This window comes from Hyperolius riggenbachi, chromosome 8, assembly GCF_040937935.1.
Source record: "Hyperolius riggenbachi isolate aHypRig1 chromosome 8, aHypRig1.pri, whole genome shotgun sequence".
In the NCBI taxonomy this organism is placed as follows: domain Eukaryota; kingdom Metazoa; phylum Chordata; class Amphibia; order Anura; family Hyperoliidae; genus Hyperolius; species Hyperolius riggenbachi.
The window spans coordinates 92,736,839-92,749,317 of record NC_090653.1 but is presented as its reverse complement, the minus strand read 5'-3'; the positions used below and the strand labels follow the sequence as shown (position 1 = coordinate 92,749,317).

At 44.8% G+C, this 12,479-nt stretch overlaps 1 protein-coding gene across 3 annotated transcripts in view; it reads left to right on the top strand.

The window, feature by feature from the left end:
• Positions 1–12,479, top strand: part of ZNF185 (zinc finger protein 185 with LIM domain) — a 239,807-nt gene that overhangs the window by 106,963 nt on the left and 120,365 nt on the right. For all 3 annotated transcript variants that reach the window (XM_068250904.1, XM_068250902.1, XM_068250901.1), the window contains one exon: positions 10,933–11,016. In XM_068250904.1, the coding sequence (XP_068107005.1) occupies positions 10,933–11,016 (84 nt within the window). The remainder of the gene's footprint in view (positions 1–10,932; positions 11,017–12,479) is intronic.

The window sequence follows — 12,479 nt, the reverse complement described above, 5'->3', positions numbered from 1 at the left end:
GTGTACACAGAGTGGCAGTACACACAATGCTATATATAGCGTGGCTGAGCGAGGTGCACAGTGGCAGTACACACAATGCTATATTAGTCAGGCTAAGCCGTGTACACAGAGTGTCAGAAAACACAATGCTATATATATAGCGTGGCTGAGCGAGGTGCACAGTGGCAGTACACACAATGCTATATATAGCGTGGCTGAGCGAGGTGCACAGTGGCAGTACACACAATGCTATATTAGTCAGGCTAAGCCGTGTACACAGAGTGTCAGAAAACACAATGCTATATATATAGCGTGGCTGAGCGAGGTGCACAGTGGCAGTACACACAATGCTATATATAGCGTGGCTGAGCGAGGTGCACAGTGGCAGTACACACAATGCTATATATAGCGTGGCTGAGCGAGGTGCACAGTGGCAGTACACACAATGCTATATATAGCGTGGCTGAGCGAGGTGCACAGTGGCAGTACACACAATGCTATATTAGTCAGGCTAAGCCGTGTACACAGAGTGTCAGAAAACACAATGCTATATATATAGCGTGGCTGAGCGAGGTGCACAGTGGCAGTACACACAATGCTATATATAGCGTGGCTGAGCGAGGTGCACAGTGGCAGTACACACAATGCTATATATAGCGTGACTGAGCGAGGTGCACAGTGGCAGTACACACAATGCTATATATAGCGTGGCTGAGCGAGGTGCACAGTGGCAGTACACACAATGCTATATATAGCGTGGCTGAGCGAGGTGCACAGTGGCAGTACACACAATGCTATATATAGCGTGGCTGAGCGAGGTGCACAGTGGCAGTACACACAATGCTATATATAGCGTGGCTGAGCGAGGTGCACAGTGGCAGTACACACAATGCTATATTAGTCAGGCTAAGCCGTGTACACAGAGTGTCAGAAAACACAATGCTATATATATAGCGTGGCTGAGCGAGGTACACAGTGGCAGTAAACAATGCTATATATAGTGTGGCTGAGCGAGCGGTGTACTACTGTTCCCAGCAGCGACACACAATGACTGGGGGGGACCCTGGCTAGCGTGGCTGGAGAGCGAACTACCCTGCCTGCCTACCCAACGCTAAACCCACAGACAAATGGCGGAGATATGACGTGGTTCGGGTATTTATTTACCCGAACCACGTGACCGTTCGGCCAATCAGAGCGCGTTCGGGCCCGAACCACGTGACCCGTTCGGCCAATCACAGCGCTAGCCGAACGTTCGGGGAACGTTCGGCCATGCGCTCTTAGTTCGGCCATGTGGCCGAACGGTTTGGCCGAGCACCGTCAGGTGTTCGGCCGAACTCGAACATCACCCGAACAGGGTGATGTTCTGCAGAACCCGAACAGTGGCGAACACTGTTCGCCCAACACTAGTTGCAAGGATCTGTAACCCACCTTTGTGAGTTTAAATCACAATAGTTACTAAACTGTCCATTTACCTAACGGCACTGCAATATTGGGCACCTGGTCTCTCCATTTTACTTTAGGTGGTCCTGAGTATCTAAGACAAGTATCACCGAGATCTATTCTTCTGAAAATATTAAAGCTTTCTTACAAATTCAGCCCAGGAAACCTGGCAGCTCCTGCATTGGTTTTTAGGCATTTGTTGTGTGTGCCACGCGCTGCTTTTTCTAAAGGGATAATTAGGGTTTACTAGGGTATAAAAAGGCTGGATTTGCTCAGTGTGATTCACAATATCACGCACAAGAAAGAGCAAATGCGAAATATACAGCGTTTAAAGTATACCTGTCATGGGAGAAATATCACCTGTCATTGCTATCCTCCTACTATAAAGATTGCTTACATTGCAGCTGTAATAATCCTCTGGCTATAACATTTTTATAATCAGTAATCTGTAACTATGAGGCTCACAATTTCATTTATACTGTATGTACTTCTAACTGGGTGTGCTGTACTCTTGTATATTACTTATATTACCTTTGTCTGCACCAGTTACATGCAGTACATTTATGTTTGGATGAGACAGTTTTAGAACATTAGTTGTGGGTGCCACTGTTTCAGCAAGAAACGTAAGTGAAGGTTAGTGTTACAAGCAGAGCTTCCTAATGCCGGGCATACACGGCATTTTTAGTCCTTATCAATCGAGCCGCTGATGGCTCGATTGATAATATGCAACAGGTCCGATGACCTGCCGGATAGAATCCAGCCAACGTACAATAGCGGGGAATTGAGCGGGTGATAAGCAGCGCCGGCGGGGAATTGAGCGGGTGATAAGCAGCGCCGGCGGGGACGAGTGGGGATCGATCCGCGCGCACGCGCATAATTGGCTAGGTGTATGCATACAATTAGCTAGCTTACTTGGGGGTTGATCCACTTTATACGACGAGATCCCCGCACTTTGGCCCAATAGGCTGCCTGTCAAGTGGCAGGCAGCCTATTGGGCCAATCAAAGTGCGGGGATCTCGTCCTGCAAAGTCACTGGACCTGACAGGGTCCAGGGTAGGACAATTGGAGTGGCTGTTAGTTTTGGGGGGGAGTGCAAGTAAGTTAGTAGTGCACGCTACAGCAGTAGCATGCCTACTTTGAAAATGTTACTTGAGCTGTCACACTAAGCTGTGCTGCTTGAGCAGTGTAACTTAGTGAATCAACCACTAACTGTGATTGAGATATAGCCCTCAAAAGAGCCACATGTGACTCCCAAGCCATAGGTTTCCTACCCCTGATTTAGACAAACACTGATTTAAACACCTTCTGTAAGCCCAAAATTTAACGCTAAAACAACATATCTCTAACATTCATTCTGAAGGCCAAAAATGTTGTTCTTGCCAATCTACACAGGTTCTGCCAACCAAATAAACTACATCCCTTCTCCTCAAAAACTCACACCCTTGTCACATGCCCAAAGAGTACCCAGTGACATCATGGGCGTCCGCAGAAAATGTTCCGGGGGGGGGGGGGGGGGGGGCAAAAAGTGGGGCGCCGCAAACCTGGGTTGGTGTTGTGTGTCGCGCGTAGCGCGCCAAAAAATGGAGCTACGTCATAAGCGCGCCGCGCCGAAAAATGGGTGTGGTCATGAACCAGAATGTGGGTGTGGTCGTGGGTGGAGACAAGTTTACATGAACTAAGCAATGGTGGGACATTAGATTAGGACAGTGGTGGCGAACCTTTTGGAGGTCGAGTGTCCAAACTGCAAAGTCACTTTACTGTCACAAAGTGCCAACAGCAATTTAAACTAAATACAAATGTTTCAACTCATACATGAACATTATGGAAAATTAAGTTGAAAATAAACTGTGAAGATAAACAATTTCATCCATCGTACTCCTGAAAAAATTATTCATTTTTTTTAGAACCTCCCAGTTTTATTTTCTGTTTTAAAAAGCGGAAAAAGTAGGTTTAATGCTATTGTCTCATATGATGATGATTCAGCTTTTTCCATAGTCTCACAGTTAGCAATCATGTGACCCCCAACAAGACAAATTCAGCAATCATGAGCCCCCCCCCCCCCCCCCCGTCAAGACAAATTCAGCAATCATGAGGACCCCAACATGACCAACTCAGCAATCACGAGGCCCCCAACAAGACAAATTCAGCAATCATGAGGCCCCCAACAAGACAAATTCAGCAATCATGAGGCCCCCAACAAGACAAATTCAGCAATCTTGAGGCCCCCAACAAATCATGAGGCCCCCAACAAGACAAAGTCAGTAACCATGAGGCAGTCATGAGGCACATAAATAGACAGCTTTTCACATAAATAGGCAGAATGCCCCCTTAATATGTAGACACCTCTCACCTGGCAGCAGTACCCCAAAATACACTCAATCTGACAGGAGTGGTTCCCCAAAAATAGGTAGCCCCAGGTCTATAGGTGTCCCCAGAATAGGTGGCCAGCGGTATAGATGTCCCCGGAACTGGTAGCCAGGGGTTGAGATGTCCCCAGAACAGGTAGCCAGGGATATATGTGCCCAGTATATGTAGTCAGGGGTATATGTGCCCAGTATATGTAGGCAGGGGTATATGTCCCCAGTATATGTAGGCAGGGATATATGTCCCAGTATATGTAGGCAGGGGTATATGTCCCAGTATATGTAGGCAGGGGTATATGTCCCAGTATATGTAGCCAGGGGGATATATCCCAGTATATGTAGGCAGGGGGTATATGTCCCAGTATATGTAGGCAGGGGGTATATGTCCCAGTATATGTAGCCAGGGGGATATGTCCCAGTATATGTAGCCAGGGGGATATGTCCCAGTATATGTAGGCAGGGGTATATGTCCCAGTATATGTAGCCAGGGGGATATGTCCCAGTATATGTAGGCAGGGGTATATGTCCCAGTATATGTAGCCAGGGGGATATGTCCCAGTATATGTAGCCAGGGGGATATGTCCCAGTATATGTAGGCAGGGGGTATATGTCCCAGTATATGTAGCCAGGGGGATATGTCCCAGTATATGTAGCCAGGGGGATATGTCCCAGTATATGTAGGCAGGGGGTATATGTGCCCAGTATATGTAGGCAGGGGGTATATGTCCCAGTATATGTAGGCAGGGGGTATATGTCCTAGTATATGTAGCCAGGGGGTATATGTCCCAGTATATGTAGCCAGGGGTATATGTCCCCAGAAAAAGTGGCCATGTGTGCCCCAGCAGGAGGGGAGCAGCGCAGAGAAGAGGGAGAGCTATGGGCACTCACCTTAGGGGGCTCTCCCTCCCTCTCTCGCTCTCTCCTCCGGAGTCCGGGATGAAGTGTGCAGCGGCTGGGCAGCGGGCGGAACTTACTTCGTCTCGTCGCACGCGCCGGATGGATTAGCCGCTACTCTGGTCTGATCCAGACCAGAGTGCGGCACCAGAACTTCCGGCACAGGAGCGAGACGAGGTAAGTTCCGCCCGCTGCCCAGCCGCTGCACACTTCATTCCGGAGGGGACAGCGAGGGAGAGAGAGCCCCCTAAGGTGAGGGAAGGGGGGGTGACATCCGCCCTTCCCCCCTGTGCCCATAGCTCTCTCTCTTCTCTGCGCTGCTCCCCTCCTTCTGGCTGCACGGGCACGCGGCCAGGGGGGGGGCAGCGGGCGGCCAGGCTCGGGCAGATGCCCGGTTTTGCCGTATGTGCGGACGCCCATGAGTGACATCATCTTAGCACTTCCAACCGGGTCCAGTTTCTACTGAAAGTGAGCTGCCTTATCAGGCAAATAAGATCTTATTAGCTCAATAACTATTCGTTCCAGAATGAAAATCCTTAGTCCTAGTATAAAGCAAAAAATACAGCACTAGAAAGAATTGTTCTGTAGAAAATAAATGTATTTATTGTGTGCATCACTTTAAAGCAGACCTTGACTCTTGCGCAGGAGATGGGAAAACACAGAGAAATCTGCCATCTCTTTACCCTGCATGTGTTTATAGAAAACAGTCTGTCTAATTCTCCCTTCTCAGCAAGTAATCACAAGTGTAATTTAAGCTGTCAGCTCTGTGCTGCAGGTGTGCCGAGTTATGTCCTAGTATGTAAACACAGAAGGTTAACTCTTTCTGTGCTCCCATGAAACCAAGAAGTAGACACTGCAGATTTATTGTAGGAGTTCTGTAAACTGTAACAAATAAGGCAGGGAACACACTTGAGTTTCAGTTTTCCGCGCGCGTTTTTCTGCATACTTTTTCTGCACACTAAGTGTGTTTCCATGCAGGAAAACGCACACGTTTTTTCACAGCAGCTGATGTAATTGATACAGAAAACTGCCAAAATGTGTAGAATCAGCATGCAGAATGTCAGTTTTTTTTCTGCGTGCGAACAATACAGTAAGTGTGAACTAGCACATTGATTAACATGAGTTCTCAGTTTTTCTGTGCAGAAAACGCGCACGAAAACAGTCAAGTGTGTTCCCTGCCTCATTGTTTTTCTTTAACTGTTACTATGCTGTTGCTTATCTTTTAGAGCAGAGAGGAAGTTCTGGGTTTAGGTCCAGTTTCATTTTAAAGCTTTTCAGAAGCTGATGACAGTACAGACATTTTTTATGAAAATAATAATGCCCATTAGGTGTCTTTATTTTCTTCTGCCTTTTTAATCTGAATACTTGTTTGGATGGAGGGGCTCAGAAGTATAACCAGGAGAGAATATCAGGCCAATAGCACCTTAGGTGTTTATCACCTACAGCAATCATTTGTAATCGTCTCAGGTGAAAATCTAGGGTTTGGTACAAGTGTCCCCCAACATTACTGAGATAATCACTAGTGACCTGTCTTGCTAGATGACTAAAGAGTAATGCTATTGTTCCTCTGCTGAAATTTCAACAAGGGAGAAACCCTGTAGATATATTTCCCCTCCTCCTCTTTATAGAACAGAACGGGCTGCTTGACTGGCAGCTGAGCAGCCTACTTCAGTATAGTCTGACTCACACACCTGAAACAATCATGTGATTAGTGCAGTTGTACCTTTAGTCCACTTACCTGATCTGCATCTGCATGCTTAATTTGGGTTATTGACTTAAAAGTACTGCAAGGAGCAGGACAACTAGGCTTTAGACATTGTTAACAAGAAAATAAATATGGCCCCTATATCCCTGACGGTTGCTTTAAAGCAGACCTGAACTAAGAACTTCCTCTCTGCTCAAAAGATAAGCAACTGCAAAATAACCTTTACAAAAAAAATTACCTTGTAAGAGCTCCTTTAGAGATGCTGCAGTGTAGTTACTTCCTGGTTTGCCGGGAGCACAAAAAGGGTTAAACTCCTGTGTTTACACGTTAGCTCTCAACTCGGTAGGACATAAAAGGGTTAACAAAATACACACACACACACACACACAGACAAGATGTGAGCACAAATTATGCTAGATTTATGATTTCAACATTGTCCTTATATGCTACAGAATACAGGGTTTGCTCATTCGCAGTATATCGCCATAATTACAGAAAGTCATGTGATTTACAAGAAATAACACAGTTCAATGATCACGGGGAAAACATGATATTTATGACCATACAGGTGTCCACATTGGGGACACATTGGGGATTTGCCCAGAAAGGGAATTTGACTATTCTTAGTTTCATACAGCCAGCCTTTCCTACACAGATGTGTGGCTGACTGTTCTAAAGACACTCTAATATCAAACTGATTAGATACTTGTATATGAAATTGATCTATATATATATATATATATATAAGTACAGAGGGGCTGCAGCACACAACAGGAAAACAGTGACAGGGGCTCTTGGTTACGCTTTAACGCGCTTAAGCTCACCAACTGCGCCAAAGTGTCCCCAATCTGGTGAGTCCTACTCTACCATGCAAAATGCCAGTTTTTATAAGCAGTCTAGTGGGAACTAAACCAAAAACCCTAAAATGTCAACTAGATGGGAAAAAAGGAAATTAAAAACACCTCACCCTTCACCTAGCTACCAAACGAACTCTCTTAACATGTGCAAAGCACTCATTTATATACTTAACTGTGCTAGAGGTGGGCGTGGTCATGCAGGCTCACAGGGGAAAATTATAAATAAATTACCAAGGGGTGAGCAGCACAAACCAAATTTTTTAATGCAATTCTATGCAAAGCATGCACGCAGCGCTGGAGGTCCCCAGACTCCATAAGAAATATATAAGTACAGAGGGGCTGCAGCACACAACAGGAAAACAGTGACAGGGGCTCTTGGTTACGCTTTAACGCGCTTAAGCTCACCAACTGCGCCAAAGTGTCCCCAATCTGGTGAGTCCTACTCTACCATGCAAAATGCCAGTTTTTATAAGCAGTCTAGTGGGAACTAAACCAAAAACCCTAAAATGTCAACTAGATGGGAAAAAAGGAAATTAAAAACACCTCACCCTTCACCTAGCTACCAAACGAACTCTCTTAACATGTGCAAAGCACTCATTTATATACTTAACTGTGCTAGAGGTGGGCGTGGTCATGCAGGCTCACAGGGGAAAATTATAAATAAATTACCAAGGGGTGAGCAGCACAAACCAAATTTTTTAATGCAATTCTATGCAAAGCATGCACGCAGCGCTGGAGGTCCCCAGACTCCATAAGAAATATATAAGTACAGAGGGGCTGCAGCACACAACAGGAAAACAGTGACAGGGGCTTTTGGTTACGCTTTAACGCGCTTAAGCTCACCAACTGCGCCAAAGTGTCCCCAATCTGGTGAGTCCTACTCTACCATGCAAAATGCCAGTTTTTATAAGCAGTCTAGTGGGAACTAAACCAAAAACCCTAAAATGTCAACTAGATGGGAAAAAAGGAAATTAAAAACACCTCACCCTTCACCTAGCTACCAAACGAACTCTCTTAACATGTGCAAAGCACTCATTTATATACTTAACTGTGCTAGAGGTGGGCGTGGTCATGCAGGCTCACAGGGGAAAATTATAAATAAATTACCAAGGGGTGAGCAGCACAAACCAAATTTTTTAATGCAATTCTATGCAAAGCATGCACGCAGCGCTGGAGGTCCCCAGACTCCATGGAGTCTGGGGACCTCCAGCGCTGCGTGCATGCTTTGCATAGAATTGCATTAAAAAATTTGGTTTGTGCTGCTCACCCCTTGGTAATTAATTTATATATATATATATATACATATACATATATATATACATATATATACATATACATACATATATATATATATATATATATATATATATACCTACATATCCTTTCAGCAGAAAGCTGGAAACTCAAATTACTCATTACTTGCTGAGAAGAGAGAATTGGACAGACTGTTCCTAAAAACACCACATCCAAGGTGGACACAGGGTGGATTTCTCTGTGTTCCCCTTCTCTCCTGTGCAAGGGTTCTGGTCCACTTTAAACAAGGATAACATTAAAGTGGACCTGAACTCTTGCACAGGACAGTAGGAAAACATAGGGAAATGCACCCTGAATGTATTTAGAGTGTTTAGCCTGTCTAATCCCCCCTAATTTGTGTCTTATCACAAGTTGTAATTCGATCTCTCCCCTGTGTCACCTGACTGCCACAGCAGAAAAGGCAGATAAGCTCATTTGGAAGCACATGATGTTAACAATACGTCTGCTTCCGTGAAAGCAGAAAGTAGAAACAGTGCAGATTTATTTCAGGATTTGTATCAGCTGTAACAAAGAAGTGTTTTTCTTTAAAAGTTATTATGCTGTTGTGTATCTTTTAGAGCAGAGAGGAAGTTCTAAGTTCAGGTCCGCTTTAACTTTGAAATCAAGAACCATGTTATGTACAGATGACAGCTAGAGCACTATTGCCACCTAACTAAACTATCTATTGCCATACAATGGTCCAGTGAAATGCAAATAAGCACTATGGAAACAGCATGTATCTTTCAGGAATGTGTGGGCGGTCCATGAACTGGTTCTTCCACATACATTTCAGTAATTCAACACAGGCTGTTTTTTTAAGCTGATGTCTGCAGCACCTTCATCCAGCTGATATTCATGCCTGGATTTAAGGGTTATACCACCTTTGTATACTTTTAAGCTTCATTTTAGAGCAGGGAAAAAAAGAACTGTCACTTTACATTGTGTTTATTTTTTTCTTACAAAGGGTCTGTATCCACAGAAGGTTACTGCCCAGTTGGCACCATTTATTTAGGTGCTTTAAAGGACCTCTGTCACGAAAATCTTAAAATGTAAAATACATATAAACATATACAAATAAGAAGTACGTTTCTTCCCGGATCAGCTGATTTCAGCGCGCGGCTTTTAGAGCCGAGCGCCGAAACTGGGCGCCCCAAAGCAGCAATATTATGCTGCGCGGGGCTCGTAGCGGTAATTCAGGCCTCTGGCGGCTGCCAGACCCTGAATTACATCTCCCTCCGAGTTGCGACAACTCGGAGGGGGAATAGTATTTAATGCCGCCTCGGAGTTTAGCGGCAGCGGTGAGAGCCGTCATTCGGCTCTCACCGCGCCGAACTAATATGCACCCCGTTTCTTCCAGAGTAAAATGAGCCATAAATCACTTTTCTCCTATGTTGCTGTCACTTAAGGTAAGAAGTAGAAATCTGACATTACCGACAGATTTTGGACTAGCCCATCTTTTTATGGGGAGTTCTCAAGGCTTTCTTTCTTTTTAAAAGCACTTAGTGAATGGCAATTGCTCTGTCCAACTGCCAAAAAAGTGTGCAGCGAGCAGGGAGGCTGGCTAGCATTTTTGTATAAATCATTTTCAGGGAATGTCTTTATAAAGAATAAAGGCGATGCTGAGAATCCCCCATGAAGAGATGGACTAACCCAAAACCTGTCGGTAATATCAGATTTCTACTACCTACTGTAATGCTTTTTAAGCTCTCAGCAAGCAAGAAAATACTCACAATAATGTTGATAGTGCTTTTCGACTACTTTTTTTGCTACCTTTTCAGTTGCACAGTGCTGAAAAGTTATCTTAAAGAGAAGTTGTAAGATTATCTCCTAGGAGAAAAAGTTAATTGCATATGGGTCATGAGATTATTTATGGATTTGGCAATGTTTTGGTTGGTTTGCTACCAATAAGCAGTTGCCAACACTGTGCTACTTTGGGCCTTGGCTGCTGTTTTCATTAGTGCTCCAGAGCAGATCCCCCTCCACCCCTTCATATGTAACCCTAGCTTATCTCCTTACAACTAAGTCACTTTCCTGAGGCCTAAACCCAACCTACCCCTAACTTAAATCTTTTTCTGATACCTATACCTAAACTCCCCCAACTATACAGTAATGTGAATCTCTTCCTGAGAACTAACCCTAATCTCCCCCAATGCTAATCCCTGCCTAATGCCCAACCTTCACCTAAACATCTGGAGCTAATGGGGTTGATTAATCAAACTGTGATAATATTACCGTGCACGCTCACATGCACACACGTGGTACCATTACCATAGCGTACGCACATAACTACCACGTGATATGCTTGTAGTACGGAATTCCAGTAGCGTGGCTGCTGCTATGGTAACGTACACATTATCGTAGTAGAAGCTGCTAGAAAGTAACCTTGTTTTTCTCTTTATAGGACTGAACAAGCAAGCAGCATTTTAAAAAACACAACATCGAGAGATCGCTCATATGTCATATCAGCAGCAAAAAGGACCAGTGGGTGAGTGCTAGTTTTATAAAGGGGATTATGTTTTCAAGTTTATTCCTCCTAATGTGAACCCGATGCAAACCTTGAGTAAAAAAACACATAGTGGTTGATGCACTACGCTGCACTGCTATAGTGACAGGCAGCCTATTGGGCCAATCAAAGTGCAGGATCACTGCCATTAAACCTACTAGACTCTATAGGGCTCAGGGCAGGTTTAGTGGAGTGGCCGTTACTTAGATGGAGCGTGAGTTAGTTAGCAGCACAAACTACACTACACTACACTAACGCGCGTAGCATGTGCATAATTTGCACTTATCTAGGAAGAGGGAAGCCTCTGGATCTTGTAGAGGCTTCCCATGTCCTTGCCACTGCCACCGCTTGCTGGAACCCTCCAGAAGATCTGGGCCTCGCTCCTCTTCATGCACAAGTGCAGCCGTGTTACACCCCTGCAAGCATGATTGCACCTGCACATTAGCACATGAGCGGCTCAGGCTTACTGTGCAAGCATGGCTGTACTCATGCAGGGGCTGTACAGTCACACTTGTGCATGAAGAGGAGCAAGGCCCGGATCTTTAATCCGAAAAGCTGTTGTCTGATTTTTTCAGTTGGTCCAGGAGCGGTGACGGAAGTCCGGAACTTCTTAGGTATGTATTTTTAACTGGAGGTTAGCCTTGGGTACATTTTAACAGGATGTGATCATGAGGTGCTTGACACCCACTCCCACTTATTTCTTGTACATAGACAGAATATGGATGAGGTATTTATCATTTCATGCTCCATATTAGTCACTGCTTCCACCACTGTCCTCTACTACTACCCCGAGTCACATGTTTTGTACTGTAGTACTGGTAAATGTAGGCAGGCCTCTGTTGTACTTCCTGTGATGGAAGTCACTCCTGATTGACACGCCCAGCACCTCAATCTTCAGAGAGCAGAAAGTTATCTATACCGCGCCGCAAAGAACATACGACTTATGTAAATGGTATTCTGACCGACACTGTTCTCTTTTACACTGTTTATATTTACTTATCAATCTGGTTGGCTTGTTCAATTTTGGGTTTAGTTGGACCTTAAAGTGTGTCTCTAGTCACAGAAATAGGTATCACTATTTAGTATTGCTTTTCATGTAGTCAGGATGGAATACCGTAGACTCTCCTTTCTTCAGCCAACGTTTTGCTCTTTTCCTACCTGCTTTACTGTCTGCAACTGCCGTGTCCTACTGTGTTTCTGTAACTCATAAGTCCCCAGCTCTGGATCAGTGTGGGGGCAATAAAACTGTGCTTTACATACTTGAATACTGGGTGAGAGTGACCGGAGGTATCGCTCACCTGTGCATGACAGGTGGGACCATCATACTGCAGATGAAGGCTACGCCTGCAGTGGGAATGTTAAACGAATGTGATGTCGGCAAAGTGATGGTTGGGGCAAAATAACCCTTGGTTTATACTTGAGTCAACAATTTTTACCTGTCTTCT